Source organism: Sarcophilus harrisii, chromosome 6, assembly GCF_902635505.1.
Source record: "Sarcophilus harrisii chromosome 6, mSarHar1.11, whole genome shotgun sequence".
Lineage (NCBI taxonomy): Eukaryota > Metazoa > Chordata > Mammalia > Dasyuromorphia > Dasyuridae > Sarcophilus > Sarcophilus harrisii.
Genome location: NC_045431.1, coordinates 158,822,477 through 158,841,897, shown reverse-complemented (window position 1 = coordinate 158,841,897; position 19,421 = coordinate 158,822,477). Strand labels below are relative to the sequence as shown.

General features: G+C 34.2%; 1 protein-coding gene across 12 annotated transcripts in view; it reads right to left on the bottom strand.

Annotated features, from left to right (window-relative positions):
• The window catches only part of CCDC158 (coiled-coil domain containing 158), a 124,388-nt gene that overhangs the window by 21,634 nt on the left and 83,333 nt on the right, over positions 1-19,421 (bottom strand). For all 12 annotated transcript variants that reach the window (XM_023505714.2, XM_031942889.1, XM_031942887.1 and 9 more), the window contains 3 exons: positions 9,342-9,470; positions 4,046-4,209; positions 2,786-2,845 (listed from right to left, as the gene is read on the bottom strand). In XM_023505714.2, coding sequence (XP_023361482.1) covers positions 2,786-2,845; positions 4,046-4,209; positions 9,342-9,470 — 353 coding nt within the window. The remainder of the gene's footprint in view (positions 1-2,785; positions 2,846-4,045; positions 4,210-9,341; positions 9,471-19,421) is intronic.

Genomic DNA, 19,421 nt, shown 5'->3' with positions numbered 1-19,421 from the left:
CCAAATAGGTTTGCAACCCACAGTTTAAGAAGCTTTGTTCTACACTGAATCTGCTCTCTCCAAGGTCAGTAGTGATAACCATCACCAACATCAATGACCTTTGTTCACTCTTCATCCTCCTTGACTTTGCTCTGCAGGAAATCTTTCCCAATTCTCCTTAATTCTAGTGCCTCGTTGCCACTGATTATTTCATTAATCCTATATGCATCTTGTCGGTACCTAACTTTTTGATATTGTCTCCCCCATTAGATTGTGAGCTGCTTCAGGACATGGGCTGTCTTTTATCCCTCTTCATATCTCCAGCACTTCTCATAGTACCTGCCACACAGTAGGCACTTCACAAATGTTTTCTGACTGACTTGGGAACTAATGTGACCAATGACAACCCCATTCATGCCTTCTTAAGGAAAATCTTTCTTTTTGTGGTTTCTATGATACTGAACTATATATATATATATATATATATATATATATATATATATATATATATTTCTCTTCCTACTTATTACTTCTTTTGTTTCATTTTCCTATTCCCATTCCTATGAATGTGGGTAATTCTAAAGTTCTCCCCCTCTTTCCTTTTCCCTTTTCTCTCCATATGCTCTTCTTGGAGGATGCCATTTTCTAGAGTTTCCATCAACACATTATATGAATACCTTCTCCCTGACTAATTATATCTTCCCCATCTTGAACTTGTGAAGTTTGGTTTAGGAGTGAACTATAACATATTTATCTGGAGCTGAATTACATCTTCAACTCACCCCAACACACTAGCCTTTTTTTTTTTCTGAGGCAATTGGAATTAAGTGACTTGCCCAGGGTCATACAGCTAGGAAGTGTTAAGTGTCTGAGACTAGATTTGAACTCAGGTCCTCCTGACTTTAGGGTTGGTACTCTATCCACTGCACCACCTAGTTGCCCCACACCCCAGCCATTTAAATAATTTAACTTCCTTGGGCTTGTCAAAGCAAGACCATTCTTTATCCAGACTGTTTTCCATCTATCAATTCCTCATTTTTCATTCCTACAGCTATAATTTTAATTCAAGCTCTTGTTACCTTTTGCTTGGACAACTGTAATGACCTCCTTACTCCTAATTCTCTAACTGCAGTTTCTTCTTGCTCCCAAATCAGAATGAAATATTTAGAACTAAAAAGAATCTTAGAGATAAATCAATTCTGATCCTCTTATTTTACAAGTTAAGAAACTGAGGAAGCCACTCACTGAGGCAAGGTGAAGAGATGAAATTATTTGATCAAAGTTTATAGTGCTTTTAATATAACCTTATTAATACAGAATACGTCTTACATAATTCCCCTTACACCAAATTTTCAGTAATTTCCTCTTCTATTGGATTCAGCTCATCTACAAAGTGACTAGAATTGTACTTCTCTGGGTGAGATATGAAGGTAATACAAGTTGCCGCCTCTACCTTCTCAAGCCCATTCCTCAGTCTGACATTTGAAGGCCCCCACAATGTGGATCCAACCTGCTTCATGAATCTTGTTTCTCACTCCACAATCTCCGTGCACCCCTAGCCAAATTGCACCATTCACCATTGCCTGATCTTTTCCTGTCTTTTTGTCTCTTTACTTTGCTTGTGTCTAGAATGGACACTTTTCACAGCTATCCCTGTATAAATGCTACTTGTCACCAAGGTCAGCTCTATGTCACTTCCTCCACATAGTCTTCCTCCTTCTGATGCTCTTCCCACTACTTGAATATTTTGAGTATTTCACTACTTGGAATTATCACTTTCTAATGTACATTCTAGTTCTCGATATACCTTGTCTTATTTCCCCCACCAGGTGGTATGATGATAATAATGACATGTATATAGCACTTTATGATTTATAAGGTTTTTTCCCTCCTACCAGCTCAAAAGTTCCTATTAAGTCCATAAAGGAGGTGAGAACACTGAAGTCCAAAGACTTGGCCACAGTCACAGAGATGGCATATGAACCCTGGTTTTCTGACATAAAATCTGTTCCTTATTTAGGTTTTTATCCCAATGCCTAAATCAGTTATTTGCTTAAAATAAGGCAATCAGGAAAACTTAAAAGTCAGATGATAACTTTCTAGCAAGATGATTCCAATTTAGATGAGAAAACAGTCATTTTTATAGATTTCAGTGAAAAAAAAAAAACTCCTTTTCATTTATCAACAACTTTTCTTTCAATTAACTAAATTTACAAGATAAATGCCTTACAAATTATTCATTCAAAAACACTGATCCCAAAACATGGTAAGGACTATATGAAGTGATGCAAAGTGAAGTGAGAAAAACCAACAAAATGAAGTGAGAAGAACCAAATCATCGTGCTCGTAATAACAATGATGAAATGATGATGGATTGTGAAAAGACTTGGCTACTCTGATCAATGCAGCAATCCAAGACAATGCCAAAAGATGCATGATGAAAAGAGAGAGAACTTATGAACTCTGAATGCAAAATGAAGTATAATTTTCTCACTTATTTTCTCAGGGTTTTTTTTCTGAAATATGGTTTTTTTGTATGATTTCACATGTATAATTAATTGATATCCTAATGCTTGACTTCTCAGTGGGTGAGAAGGGGATGGGAGGTAAGGCAAGAATTTAGAACTCAAAATTTAAAAAGAAAAGAATGTTTTAAAAAATAATAAATCAAAATGCTAAAAACAAAATACGTGGTAGGGAGGATCAGGGTAGGGGGAAAGGGAGGGAATATAAGCTCAACTGCTAGGCTGATATTTTCCAAATTCTGGCCCTATAAACTACATTCAGAAACTCCAGTTTTTCTTACCTGTTGAACATCTCTGTTCTCAGTTTAGAATCAGTAAGTGAATCTCTGACTGCATCATCTCTGTAGGGACAAATATACCCCAAAGTTATTGGTATGAAGAAGATCAGAAGTGTTCCTGATAGTTTCTAAATCCCCCAATTTCTCATATGAATATAACCTTCCTATGAAGCATTAAGTAAGTTTCAAAGTAAAGTTTGCAAAGAAAGCCTCTCATCCCCAGAAGCCTTCAGGGATTCATAATAAAAACCTTCAGGGCAGCAGCTAAATCTTTTCCGAGTTCTCCAAGTTACCCCTATTCTGTTCATGCTTACTATATTGCTTTACTTTAAGGCCTGCAGAGTTCGATTTTGTCGTAAATAGATTAAATGCTAGAGTAGCATAAAACCTGAGGAAAGTAGTTATTTGTTAATGGAACCAGGGCTAAGAGCCATGACACTAACTTAATTGACTGAGGGAGGTGAATCTAGGGTAGGTTGAGGTCTGTTCTCCCTAAAGATGCAGCTTGAACATTTACACCTCAAAAATCTGCAAACACAAAACAGGCCTTGATTGACTTGCTAGTTATCTAGATTTTAAAAAACAACTGAGAAAATAACAATCTTGTAGATTAAATTTAAAAGCGTGTTGATTTGGAGAGCTGGTTCTTAAACATTGACCAACCATCTATCAAAAGTAGATAAGCATTGCCTTATTCATTAATCAAGCAAATATTAGGTTCCTGCTGTGTGCAATGCACTAGGTTTATACTGGAAAAGACACCAACATAAATAAGACAAAGCAGGACTACAAAACAGATGCATAGATACTTATAACACAAATTAGACTAGAGTAAGTACACAAGATGCTTATAAAATTCTCTGAGAACAGAGGAGTGAGCAAAGTTCTAGCTTTTCCATTCACTAAATGTATGATAGGGCAAGTTATCTAAACTCATTAAGCTTCAATTTTCGTCATCTGTCAAACAGTTATTACTTGCACTACCTAACTCAAAGGGTTGATATTTTTAAAAACAGCTTTGTAAAGTGCTCTCTTGGAATGAATTATCTAAGGCTACAATCTTTTTTGACCATCATGATCTTTTTTCCTAAAAGAGAGGTTTCTTATATTTGTGCTCTCCTTTCTCATCTCCTCCTTTCCCTGTTATTCCCAGACATCATTACCAGCCAAAACTCTTCACAGAGAACCCCACAGGCAACCTGAGCAGCAAACCACTCAAGCAGGGTCTGATTTTTGGAAAGGTGAAAAGCACATGCATCTTACACTCCCTTGTGAATGGCTCCTCCAGTGGAGGGTCTTCCAATGTCACCATCATTCTTAGGCAGAGACACAGAGGGCTCTTCATTGATGACACTTCTCAGCTCATGAAGAAGTTGTTTTAAGTCCCTTGTAGGGTCTTCTTTCAGGATAGCAACTTTGGCTGGTATCTGAATTATAACAATTGTTTACATAGCGATTATAATGAGTTAACTCTCTATACCTTCCAGATAGGTACATCCCCACCAATAAAGATGTTGCTAATTATAGTGATCTGAATATATGTATGTGTGTGTATGCTAAAGAATTAGAGTATTTAAAATAGAGATTAATAATTGCTTTTATCAGAAATATAGAATTTGGGCGCTGGTAGAAACCTCAGGGGTTATGTGGGGTCCCTCATTTTATAGATGATGAAACTATTTTTCAAAAAATTAGCCCTATATAAAAGTTTTACTGATTATATATAGCTCATTTTTTGGTAGTCCATTTGCTTTTATACCAAAAAACCCCAACATATCCAACATTAGAAGGAAAGCACAAAGCTGGGAAAAAAATTTTTACAGCCAGTTTTTCTGATAAAGGCCTCATTTTTAAAATTAAAAATTATATCAAATTTATGAGAATACAAGTCATTTTCCAATTGATAAATGGTCAAAGGATGAACAATTTTCAGATGAAAAAGTTAAAGCTATCTATAATCATATAAAAACATTCTAAATCATTATTGATTAGAAAAATACAAATTGGTGCATCGAGGTAGTGTAGAGCACCAGCCCTGAAGTCAGGGAGACCCGAGTTCAAATCTGATCTCAGACACTTAACATTTCCTAGCTGTGGGACCCTGGACAAGTCACAACCCCAATTGCCTCAGCAAAAACAAAAACAAAAACAAAAAACAAATTAAAACAAGACGGAGGAACCACTTCACCTCTCAGATTGGCTAAGATGACAGGAAAGTTATCATAATGATAAGTGTTGTAGGGCATGTGGGAAAACTGGGAAACTAAGACATTGTCGGTGGAGTTGTGAAATGATTTTGGAGAGCAATTTGGAACTATGCCCAAAGAGCTATAAAATTGGGCAAACCATTTCATCCAGCCATGCTCTACTAGGTCTGTATCCCTCAAAAAAATCATAAAAGAAGAAAAAGGACCCCCATGTGCAAAAATGTTTGTAGCAGCTCTTTCTGTAGTGGCAAAGAATTAGAAAATTACTAGACATCCATCAATTGGGAAACGGCTGAATAAGTTATCACATATGAAAGTAATGAAATATTATTGTTCTAATAAAAATGATGAACAAACTTATTTTAGAAAGGCTTGGAAAGATTTACATGAACTGAGCAAAACAAGCAGAACCAGGAATAGATTGTACATAGCAACAGCAAGATTATGTGATCATCAGTTATGACAGACTTGGTTCTTCTCACTAGTTCAATAATCCAAGGCAATCCTTATAAACTTTGGATGGAAAACACTATCCACATACAAAGAGAACTACAGAGTCTAAATGTAAAGCAATACATGCTATGTTCACTTTTCTTTTCCTTGTTTTTTTTTCTCTTGTGGTTTTTCCATTTTGATCTGATTCTTCTTTCCCAACATGATTTATAAGGAAATACATTTAAAATAATGAATGTACACGTATAACCAAATAAAAAGATGTTTTTCTACATATAACCAGGGAAAACAAACTTTTAAAAGAGTGAATTAAAAAAAACCCACCAAAATTAGAAATATTCTTCAAGAATTTATAAATTTTTACTAATTGTAGTCCATTTTTTACATGATAAACTTTTTGCATTCTTCCTTTTTACAGCAGTGATATAATTTTGTAAAATTGTTTGGTATATATCTGCTATTCAAATATTTCAAACTTAAATCATTTATCTAAAGTTTCTTTAAAAAAAAAACACTCATTCATTTGAAATTGACTCATTTAGAATTTATAGTTTGAAGTTTAGTTTTTAAAAAATGTTGATATCTTCTTTTGTTTTTCCATTACTTAGATGTCCTAATATAGATTTCCTCTATTCAATAAACTATACCTTTCTCTTTATTTTAAAAAGAAAAAAAAACAGGTCAAGAAAACCAACACTGCTAGAAGGTATATAAAAGAGCTCCTATTCTTTGTTCTCTACCTCTGCATTTTCTTACTTATAAATGTGAGGAATTCAAGGTGGTGGTTGTTGTTTTTTAGAGGGTGAAGGGATCTTTCCATTTATATTGCTATAGTCATGGTATGATCAAGACCAAATGCTGTAGTCTGCATATTGCTATTCAGGCTTTGCTTATGGAGTTTACTTTTGTGTTAGCAAGGCAAAAAGGGCTCAGCAAAAGTGTAGTGTGAACAATATTATAAGAGGAATATTTTAACCTATTTAGGAAAACAAGTTGCTTTCAAACACAAATGTAAAGCTTCTGAAAATCTTAGTTCCTCAATCTCCTTTAAGTCTATGATCTGTTCCTTTACTCCATCCTGGAACTCACCACTGTGCATTCAAAAACTCAAGACTCTTCTCTATTTGACCACAACCTCTACTTAGCTTATTCCCTTTCCCCATACTCTATCCTTTTCACCTTTCAGACTTTTCTGATATTTGTTATTTCCTTTCTTCTACTTTTAAATCCCTTGCCCTCTAGTTCTGTCATCCCCTGGACAATCCTCACCTTCACAGGCTGCAGAACAGAGCTTAATGGGATCATGACCATGCCATCAAATTCATGTTATTTAGCTTCAACTTTGACTGTTTGCAATAAGGCATCCTTTTATTCCTCTCTCATAGATTCCTCAATTCACCCCCAACAAAAGTTATTCTGAATCTTATCTTTCCTAAAGTCTCCCATAATTCCTTTCTCCCTCATCTCATTAAATAGTTGCTCACTTCTTTCTTTACTGAAGAAATGGTGGACACTCACCATGAGTTCCTTCTTCTCCCTTTTCTTTATCTCAAAACCTTTGCTACCCCACTTTCCACTTCTTTTCACAAATCTCTTAACAATGACATAGTTCTTTGGTTTGCCCAGGCCTACCCCTCCATGTATCATTGAAGGCAAGTGGAGAAGTTATTAGCTTCTCAAGCTTTCATCTAGGAAATGTCTAAGCATCTGAAGTCTATCCCTACAGCAGATCCAGAGGCTCTGTGCTGGAGTCAGCTCTAACCAGTTTGGAAGAGTATTTCATTTTCATTGTGAGCACATACAATTTAGAAATCAGTAATCTACAGATCAGGGCTTGATTTATTGTTTTGTAGGCAGTCTAGACTTAAGAAAATTTTAATAATGCAGATTAAGCTCAAAACATTGAGTGCCCACATTTTTTCCCACCTGCTTATTAATTAAATACCAGCACAGTCTTTTATGCTTTGTAAACACCGTTTGACTTTTGCAAAGGTGCAGTGGAAGACTCAGGGAAGGATATCATCACCATATTGGAGACTAATAAAAAAAAAGCCAACTGGTATTTACATTGCAAAGGGCTTTGTAACTTTTCTTTCATCTGAGCCTCACCAACCCTAACAGCCCAAATTCAGGCTGAGGATCTGTTCCTAAATGCCTCATTTGTCTCCTTTCTCTATCCAGGTAGCATGTGGTATACATCTATTGATTGACCTTTACCCAAAGAGTCTCTCCCACTATGTTGCTTTTTTCTGGTTTCTGGATCTCCTCACTAAGTATATCTTATTAAAAATACAATGCTAACATGACTAATATGGAAATATGTTTTGTGTGACTACACATGTGTAAACTATATCAAACTTGTCTTTTCAATGATGGGGATGGGGATGGGAATGGAGGGAGAGAATATGGAACTCAAAATTTTTTTAAAAGGAATGTTAAAAATTGTTTTTACATATTATTAGGGGGAAATTAAATGCTAAATAAAAAACATACAAAGCCTCAACAGAAAAAATAAAATACAATGCTACTCTATTCTCTCCTTTTATTTATCCCCTTTTATCTCTTTTTTATAAAGAAGTTGGGGGGAACACTCTTCTAGAGTGGCATTTCAATTATGGAGTTCATCCCACTAATTCTCTTTCCTTGTATGGGGATCTGTAGCTCCTATAGCTTGTTCTAATTTGTACACTTGTACATAGACAGCTGAGATCAAGGACTCTCCCACTGGCTTCTTTCTTGTATCTTCCCCCCTGGTATCACTTGGCCATGTCTAGTGCTCTTCTTGTACTTGCAATATAGCTACAGGCTGGGGTATCCAGTGTGATGGATATACATGAGTATTTTTTTTCTTTTGGGTTAAAGTTCTTTTGATTAAATTTGTAAAACTCTAAGAAATATCTTGCCAACCTTTTTAGGTGAATCCTATTCTACACTATTTTATACTTACTTTTTGTTATTTCTTGTATCCGCCCATGACCTTCATTAGCCCTACGCCTTTCCACCACCATGAGTCTCTTCTCTCTGAGATTATCTTCCATTTATACTGTATATGTCTTATATGTTCACAGTTGTATGTTCCCCATAAGACTGTGAGCTCTTTGAGGGTAAGGGCCATATTTTTGTCTTTTTTTATCCCTAGTGCTTAGCATAGTGCCTGGCATATTGAGTAGTAAGCCTTTAGTAAATGCTTATTTTTAGACTGAATGATATAAATTATGATTATCTCAAACCCTGAATCACTGCAGAGCCTCCTATAGGAGATTCATAATCACATAAAAGTATTCAGCCCAACTATGTACACAGGAAAATAAAATCAAACACAAGAGGAGTGGTTGTTGTCCAAACAGTGTCCAGACACTCAGTTCCCATCATATCTACCTTGGAAAAACACTGTCTGTGTACATATGAATCATCCACTGAGTGTGAACAATGAACTGGGACTAGAACTGAAAAGGAGAAAAGGGGAAGAATTGTTTTTTAGCTAAGTGCACGATGATTGTAATGACTCCAAAGTTTCTCCCTGAAATAACTTCCCATCTTTTTTACAACTTAATTCTCCTGGTGATGCATGATTTCAAGCCACAGAACCCCAAGGCCTCTGAAGATGACACTGTGCTACCAGAAAGGGATAAATGATGACATCAGAGAGATGGATAACCGGAAGAGGAAAGTAGAAAAACTGCTCTTTAACTGACACAAATCAAAGTACTATCAAGACACCATGTACTACACAATATCTTCACAATTTTTTTTTGGAAAAATATCTACCTCTACAACCTAGCAATTAAAATGAATAATTCCCATGTACATGCATACATATTTTTTAATGGAAAATGTCTCCAGATAAACTTGCATATGTACATTCTCTTTTTTGCCACAGGATTAGAAAAGGTACTTACGTGAGATACATAGCTGATGGCAGACTGGGAAGTTGGTAAATTAGCAGAGTGGGGTCGGGAAGTAGGCAATGATGGTATAAGGCGCTGTTTCACTGAAGAACTTGAAGTATAGCCTGGATTCTGAAGTTCCTATATATTAATATAGATACAGATAGGCAAAATATTCTGAATAATTTCTGGCCTTTTGAATACAAAAAAATTAAAACCCAACTAAACTTTATGCTATAAAATATCAAGCATTAATAAGAATATGAATATAATTCTTTTTAATATCACAAAACTTAACCCCTAAAATTGATATATTAAGCCCATTCATGATTGATTTTTAAGTTACTCTAAGGAAGTCAGACTCTTGTCAGCATAATCAAATTAATGCTCTAGAGGCATTAATATGTGTCTTGGCTGTCTTTGGATTACCCTTATAATAAAGGTCTAGGAGAAGTGATACAGACAAAAGAAAATAGTGATATGACCCAAGTTCCATTCTGCAAAGGGTATCCTACTCTTGAGAAAATGGAAGAGAGAGTATTATATGAGACCCAAACATTCAATATAATGTACAAAATAAACAAGGCCTTCTTATGGTCATGAAAACAATATATGTCAATTTTAGATACTTGGATCATGAGAAAACTCTAGAGTTGATATGAAATAAATTCTACTGACCTAAGAGAGCAGCAGATATCTGTAGGAAGTGTGAGATCTGAGCTCAATATGGGCAAAGGAAAGTGCTACTATCTTGTCCTATTTACTTTTGGATTTTTATACCATTTTGCAGAGAGCTAACATTATAAAGCAATATCTAGGGACTACATCATCTCACCTAAGGTGCTGAAGCATACCCAGCCAAGAGCCAGAAAGTTTCTACAGAGCACAGAACTAGGAACAAGAGTGTGGAATTTGTTGATTTGGATGGATTTGAGGGAGAAATTTTCTAACAATTAAAGCAAAATTAAAGTCCAAAAGTGAAATGGCTACTTGTGTAGGTAATGAATTTCCCTTTCTTGGAGGAGAGATGATCAACTGTCAAGAATATTGCAGGTAATCAAGGAGCTCCCATCTGACTCCAAGAGTCTACCATTTAAATATTGTATGAATCAAAGGAAAAAAAATTCTGTTTTGTTCTTCCAAAGATCCATATGTGTGAAGCTAAGGGATGAAGGTTAGGTAGTGTATATGAGAGAGGAAGAATGTTTCCTCTTTCTTTTTAGTAGTCTTGACTAGATGTGAAAATGTTTCATTATTTACAAAATGCAATCTTTTATCATAATGTAATTTGGAATAATTTAAGGCAGCAATAGAAATATTCAAAATTATTTCCAGGTTGTCAGCATTGGGAAAAAGTGGTGGTATCCCCATTTTGTCCCTGATCCTCCCTGATGGAACACTACTTCACACTGGCCAGACATCTTGTTCCTGGTTGTTGGTACCATGAAGACTTCTGGTGTCAGAATCCATTTTCATCTACTCTTGGGAAACAGTTATTATAACCACTAAGAAGAAATCTCCAAATCCTATGAATTCAAATGTAGCTGCAGTTGATGTGTTAGACAAGCATACAGAGTGCACTGGAAAATTATAGACAAAGACTTCTTAACACAAAGTAGGGAATGGCTTTTATTGTAAAATCTCTTATCGGGACAGCAAGAACCAAAGAATACAATAGGAACATTTTATAGCTGATTCCATTGAAAAAATTAAATTGACTATTATTTCATTTACAAAAACAATTTCAGGAGACAAGAGGCTTATTTTGGCTCAAGAAGCCAAGCACTGTGAAAGGAATAAGCCTTAGCAGTTATCTCAAAATATTGATGAAATAATGTGATATTATTTAATATTAATTAATAAAGGTCATGAAGCTAGGAAGTAGGGTAATTTTTTAAAATTATTTTAATGTTTTCTTTTTCCGCAATTACTTGTGAAAACAATTTTGAATACTCATTTTTAAAATTTTGAGTTCCAAATTATAGGTTATACATGTGCAGTAACACAAAACATATTTCCATATTAGTCATGTTGCAAAAGAAAGGAGGTAAAAACAAATCCAAGAAAATTAAATAAAAACAGTATGCATCAATCTATATTCAGGCTCCATCACTACTTTCTCTGGAGCTGGATGGCATTTTTTCATCATGTGTCCTTTGGAATTGTCTTGGATCATTCATTAAATTAGCTGAGAATAGCTACATTGTATATGACACAATATTGCTATTAATATATACAATATTCTCCTAGTTCTGCTCATTTCATTTTGCATCAATTCATGTAAATCATTTCAAGTTTTTCTGAAGACATCCCATTCATCATTTCTTATATGCCATCCCAATTATATATTACAAGTTGTTTGGCCATTCCTCAGTTAATAGATTATTTGCCATCATAAATTTCTAATTTCTAAATTTCTAATTCTTTGTCATCACAATAGAACTATTATAATAAATATTTTTGTGCATATAGATATTTTTCCTTTTTTTTCATCTCTTTGGGATATATAACAAGTGGTGATATTGTTGGGTCAAAAGCTATGCAATTTTATAACCTTTTAAACATAGTTCCAAATTCTTCTCCAGAATGTCTGAATCAGTTCATACCTCCACAGTGGATTAATATCTCAATTTTCTCACATCCCCTCCAATATTTGTCATTTTCCTTTTCTGTCATAATACACAAACTGATAAGTATGAGGTGATACCTCAGACTTATTTTAATTTCCTTTTCTCTTAATCAATAGTAACTTAGGGCATTTTTAATATGACTATAAATAATTTTCATTACTTAGTCTGAAAACTGCTTGTTTTTATCCTTTGACTATCAATTTGGAGATGACATGTTTTTTTTTTTCTATTTAAAAAAATTTTTTAAATTTAAATACAAAATAGAAAAAGGAAAAAAAAAAACCATTGCCCAAAAGCCTATATAATAAATATGACACATTGTATTCAGAGCTGACCATCTTTTCTTTGTTTCCTTGTAGGTATTCTTTTGTTCTCTGCCATGTCCTTTTTACTTTATTTTTTCCCCTTTCCTCTCCCCACATCCCATAATTAAGCACGGACACACACATACACATATATACACATATACATTCATATTCTATTTAAAACTGCCCTAAAGTTAATGCTGTAAAGTTACCCATACATATAACCTGTAAATAAAAGGCTATTAAATAAAAAAAAACTGCATGACAAAAAGCTATTAAAAATAAAAAATTTTAAAAAAATTTTTTTTAAATAAAACTGCCCTAAATTTGTTTGAACTTTGCTTCTCTGGTGGATAGGTGGATAGGAAGGTGGATAACATCATCCTTCATAAGTATATGCCTTTCTATATTTTTCTCAATCCACTGGTTCATCATTTCCTGCACCACAGCAATATTCCAACCCTATACTGTCTAGTTGCTTGAAATTGTCTAAAAATGTATAGATTAATATGGCTGACATATAGTTTCTCTTTTGATTAAATTTATTTAATTTAATTGCTGGCTGGATTCTATTCTGGTGGCTGCTGGTCTCGTGGCTTCTGGTCTAGCTAGCTTCTTGACTCAGCTGCACACATTGCTATTGCCGATTCTCTTCCACCTCCGATCTTTCTTCATCTCCACTGAGAATAAAGATTGACGATTTTCCCTTAACCTGAATTCCTGACTCCAGCTGATTTTAAAATACACGGTCTTCACATTTCCTCATTTCTCCAGTACATTTCTCTTTCTTATTCCCTAATTTTATTTTTAGATAGAATTCCATCATATTCAATTCATACCTCATTCTTCTAACTGACCTAGTAGTGAGAAAATTATTAGGAGTTACAAATATCAACTTCCCATATAGGAATGTAAACAGTTTAACTTTTTTGAATTCTTTATGTATTATTTTTCCTGTTTATCTTTTTTATGCTTTTCTTGAATCTTTGTATTTGAAAATCAAATTTTCTATTTATCTCTGGTCTTTTCATCATGAATGCTTGAAAGTTCTCTTTTTCATTAAAGAGCCATTTCCCCCAAAGGAGTATATTCAGTTTTGCTGGGTAGGTGATTCATGGTTATCTCCTTTGCCTTCCAGAATATCATATTCCAAACCCTCTGATATTTTAGTGCAGAAATTGCCAAATATTGTGTTTTGCTGATTCTGGCTCCATGATATTTAAATTGTTTCTTTCTAGCTGCTTGCAATATTTTTCTCCTTCACCTGGGAGCTCTGGAATCTGTCTATAATATTTCTGGATGTTTTCATTTTGGAATCTCTTCCAGGAGATGATTGTTGAATTCTTTTAATTTCATTTTATTTTCTGGTTCTGGAATATCAGAGCAGATTCCTTCAAATATGATGTCTAGACTTTTTTTTAATCATGGCTTTCAGACAGTCCAATAATTTTTAAATTATCTCTTCTCAATCTACCCTTTAAGGTCAGTTTTTTTCCAATGAGATAGTTCAATTTTCTTCTGCTTTCTGCTTTCTGCAAATTTCAGCAAAATTCTTTTGTTTTTGTTTCATTGTTTCTTGATGACTTCTGAAGTCATTAGCTTTCAGTTGACCAATTCTAATTTTCAAGAATCTGCTACAAGGTGCTTTTGTACTTCCTTTTTCCAATGGACTATTTCTGCTTTTTAAGGAGTTGTTTTCAGTGGATTTTTGTGCCTCTTTTAACTACTTGGTCTATTCTGTGTTAAAGTGATATTTTTCTTCAGTACCCTTTGTACCTGCTTTACTGAGCTGTTCATTTTTTAAAAAATAATTTTCTTGCATCATTCTCATTTCTTTCCCCAGTTTTCTTCTCTCTCTCTCTTAATTAAGTTTTTAAATCTTTTTTGAGCTTTTCTGGGAATTTGTTTTAGGCCTGAAACCAATTTACATTTTTCTTTGAGTCTTTGGATGTAGCAGTTTTGACTTTTTATCTTCTTCTGAGTTTATGTTTTGATATTGCCTGTCACCATAGTAATTTTCTATGTTTTGGGGGAGGTTTTGCTCATTTCCCAGCTTAGTTATCTTTATGTTAAAGATGGGCCCTGATCCTGTGGTAGAGAGGGCATTATTCCAAATTTCATGGGCTTTATACAGCTACTTTCAGAGCTGATTCTGGGGTCTGCAAGTTTTCAGTTCTTCCAAAATGGCATGATCTAAGGAAAGGTGTGTTTACTATTTTCTTGGCTTGTCCTATGGTCTGTGAAGGATCACAAGCATTGTTTTCCACCATGGAACTATGATCAGGTCCCCTGCTTCTTTGTGATTACAAACTCTAATGTATTAATGTTCCTCCTCCTCCTGGGACTATAAGCAGGACTGCAATCCAGATTTGTGTATCTAGTAACAGCAAAGGAACCCTTGCAATTGCCTTCTGACCAGTTGTTCAACCCTTTACCATCTGTAGGTTGAGAGCTATGGAAGTCACTTTTGCCAATTTGCTCCCAAAGCTCCCTGCTATCTTGTCCAGGTGTTGCCTGCATTGGACTGTGCTTTATTACACCTAGTACAACAGACCTTTCCTGCCAATCTTCTAGATTATCTTGGGCTGGAAAATTGTTTCACTTCACTTTGCCACTCCAGAATCTGTTTTGAGACATTATTTTTAGGTTGTTTAGAGGAGAATTTAGTTATGGTCAATGAGTCTCTTACCTCTTCTCTACCATCTTTGTTCTGCCCCCCAGGAGTGAGATAATTAACTAATTAAATGTGGAAACTTAAGAGTTAACAACTTCAATGAAAGGAAACAAATGTAAAGATTCATGGTGGCTATGATATAAAACATGGAAAGGTCTACCAGGTTCTCTCCAAACAGCTAATACATTTGTTCATATTTGTTATTTAAGAAGTATATCTGTATATTAGACAGATATCCCATTATCTTGGGGAGAGGCTGAAATTTTTGATAAAAAAAAAAATGGAAAGATACATACCTTCCAAACACAGGGAATCAAATGGAATTAACATTACATGAAAATGTAATCCAAAATCAAGTTTTCGATATTTGAAGAAGTTAATGATATTTCAAATTTGCTGACTCTTCCTAAGGTTGAATTTTCATAGCATTTAATTTAATACAGTCTACCTGGCTTTTGACTAACTCCAAAACTGAGCAGAGTTACCTTTTCTAAGATGACTGCCCTGTTATATTTGATTTGGTAAGTTTCATATTGTAATAATTTTCTCTTGAAAGAAAGAAAATGAATTACTTAAAATGCAAAAACACACCTTTTATTTGTCAAAATTTGATAAATATCTTTGACAAGATTTGAAAAATCTAGATTCAAGTGGAATGGAGCCAAGTTGGAGTATTAGAGGCAGCAACCCAGTTGAATTATCTCTATTCCCCTTCAAACAACTTTAAAATAATGCCTCAAATTGAATTTTGAAGCAGCAAAGCCAATAAAGGTTTCAGGTGAGATAGTTTTTCCAATCTAAGACAAATTAGGAAATTGGCAGGAAAGATCTGTGACACTTTGGTGGGCACTAACCCTGAGTGCAGTAGGAGCCTCAGTGGTGGGCCCTGGGAGACAGCTGTGGTATCATCCATAGCATCATCTTCAAGAGCTCTCAGCCTAGAAATGGTAAAGGGATTGGACAATTGGTCAGAAAGAGATCACAGGTGACCTTTTATTGGCACAAGGCACAACTGGTGCTGATCGGCAATTCTATATACAGTTTGGGGTCATAGTTGAAGCCTGGAACACTTGTGGTAGGTCATACGGGAGTAGGGGTCCAGGTGTCCATTCCAAGGCAGAGAAAAGCATTGGTAAGGTGGTTATAGAAGAACAAGGGACCTAGTCAAAGTTCCAGAGTTAAGAGTAGCACTTGTTACCCTTGCAGGGTAGTAAGGATCTTTCCTCAATAAAAACTAGAGTACATACCAGGAAAGCAATGACCATAGCACTTCCTGGATCATATCATGTTAGAAGCAACAAAAACATGCAGACCTCCAGAAGTAGCACTGAAAACATCAGGACAACAAAGCCTGAAGCATGGGGCAGAAGCTTCTCCACTCCCGGGTGAGCAGGACACAAATTTAACATAAAGTTCAAAGTCAAGAAATAGGTTGGGAAAATGATCAAATAAACAACAACAATAATAAAAGACCATGACTATAAAAAGCTACTGTGGCAGGAAAGACTAAGACACAAATTAAGAATATAACAATGTAAAAATACCCACAACCAAAGCCACAAAGAAAGATGCTAATTGGACCCAATCCCAACAAGAATTTTTGAAAGCATTAAAGCGATAATAGTGATAGAGGAAAAATAGGGGTGGGGGCAAATGAAAGTGATACCAGAAAATTATGAAAAGAGAATTAATAGCTTGGTAAAATGAGTGCAAAAAACACTGAAGGAAAATAGTATCTTAAAAAAAAATGAAAGGTAACAGAAATACAAACAAAATGAAAAGAATGATAAAAAATTTTTTAAATGTGAAGTATCTCCTCAGGAAAGCAACTGACCGTGAAACTAGATTGAGAAGAGATAATTTAAGAATTTTTGGACTAACTGAATGTATAATAAATTTTTAAAAGCCTGTATCTCATATTTGAAGAAATTATCAAAGATGACTATCCTGATATCTTAGAACCAGGTGGTAAATTAGAAATGGAAAGAATCAATTGATTACCTTCTAAAAGAGATTTCAAAATAAAAATAAAAATATCATATCCAAATTCAAGAGCTCTCAGGTCAATGAGAAAATACTACAGGAAAATAAAAACCATTCAAATATCATGACGCTACAGCCAGGATCACACAAGATTTAGCAGTTTCCACATTAAAGGACTTGAGGCCTTAGAATATTATATTTTGGAAGGCAAAGGATCTAGTATTACAACCAAAAATTATGTACTCAGCCAAAGTGCTTTAGGGGAGAAAATGGATCTTTAAGACCTTTCAACCATTCCTGATGAAAAGATCAAAGCTGAATAAAAAATGTGACTTTGAAACACAAGACTCAAGAAAAGCATAAAAGGGTAAATATGAAAGAAAATCTAAGAGATTCAATAATGTTAAACTGTTTATATTCCTATATGGGACAGTACATGTAATTCCTAAGAACTTTACTATTATTAAGGAAATTAGTCTATACAGAGAGAGGGCACAGTTATGAGTTAAGTTTGTTGGAATGATCTAAAAAAAACTAAGGGGTAAAGGAGGGAGGTACTGGGAGAAAGGGAAAGAGAGAAATAGAATAGAGGAAGTATCTTACATACTTTTACAGAGGAGGAAAAAATGGGTGGGGTGGTGGGCACTGATTGTGTGTGTATGTATGTGTATATATATATATATATATATATATATATATATATATATTTATGCATATGTCCATGCATATAAACACACAGAGACAGACATATACTTAGTTGAGTATAGAAATCTACCTTATGGGAGATGGGGAGAAGAAAGAGGATGAAAGAAAGTAGGAGAATAATCCAAGAGAGGGTAAATTAAGGAAATTAGTGGGCAGAAGCAAAACAGATTTTTGAAGAAGGGCAGAATAAATAAAGAAGTATAAATAAAACAAAAAACAGAATAAAGGGGAACACATAGTAATCATAACTATAAATAGGAATGGGAGGTGCTCACATATAAAATAGTAGCAGAATAGGTTACAAACCAGAATCCAACAATACATTGTTTACAAGACACAAATAGAAAGACTTACAAAGTTAAAATAAGAGGTTAAAGCAGAATCTATTATGCTGTAGCTAAAGTTAAAAAAGCAGGGTAGCATTCATTGTCTTAGAAAAAGCAAAAGCAGAAAGAGCCCTAATTAAAAGAAATAATCAGGGAAATGACATTTTGCTAAAAGTTACCATAGACAATGAAGTAATATTTTAAAATCTTTCTTTGAAAGAGGCCTCTTTCTCAAATTTATTAGAGAACTAAGTTAAATTCCCAAAAATAAGAACCATCCCACAACTGATAAACTGTCAAGGGATATAAAGAGGCAGTTTTCAGAAAAAAGAAATCATAGCTTATCTATATTCAGGTGCTTGCTCGATCAGTCAGAGATAGGTAAATTTAAATAACTCTTAGGTATCACTTCTTACCTATCAAAAATGGCAAATGCTGAAAGGGATGAAAGAAAATGGGTACATTAAAGTTGTGAAATGGAAAAATAGAACTATGCCCAAAGGGATATAAAACTGCATATCTTGTGACCTAGCAATACCACTGCTTTATCCCCCAAAAAATCAAAGGAGAAGGGAAAGAACCTATATGTGCAAAACTATTTTCAAAAGCTCTTCTTCTGGTGACAAAGAATTGGAAAGTAAGGGGATGCCCATTACTTGGGAAATGGCTGAACAATTTGTGGCACGTGATTGTGATGAAATGCTATATATACAGTAGTATAATGCTATAAAAATGACAAGCAGAATAGTTTCGGAAAAACATAGGAAGACTTATGTGAACTGAGACAAAGCAAAGTGAGCAGAACCAGATAAGTGGATACAGTAATAGCAATATTGTAATAATGATCAATTGTAAAAGACTTAGATATTCTGATCAATACAGTGATCTAAAATAATTCCAAAGGATTCATCATAAAATAAAAATTAAAAAAAGAAATCCATTTCCAGAGAAAGAACTCTAAATGCAAAATGCAATATAGCTTTTTCACATTCTTTATTTTTCTGTCCTTTTTTTGATTTGGCTATTATGGTAATACATTTTACATGATTTCATGTGTGTAATTAATACTGTACTGCTTGCCATTTCAGTGGGTGGAGAAAAAGTGATAGAAAGGGAAAAAATTTGGGACTCATGTTTTTTTAAATGTTAAAAAAAATAATATTTTTTTAAAAATTTATTTAAAAAAGAACATTTATGCATTCTGAATTGGTACTTAGGTGTTATTTTTGTAACCAATACTATCATTAATAATTACTATCAATGCAAATAGAATGACATTATTTTGCAGAGCATTATCTGCATTTCCTCAGATTTTATGATTTAATATAATCTTGTTCTAGAGCTTGATTTTGCACTTGCAAAAATGCCTATGACTTAAAGTACTGAATTTTAAATTTGGAAAGGAACCAAAAAAAAAAAAAAACATTACATGAATTTAAGAGCATCATAAAATTTTAACATCTGTTTCA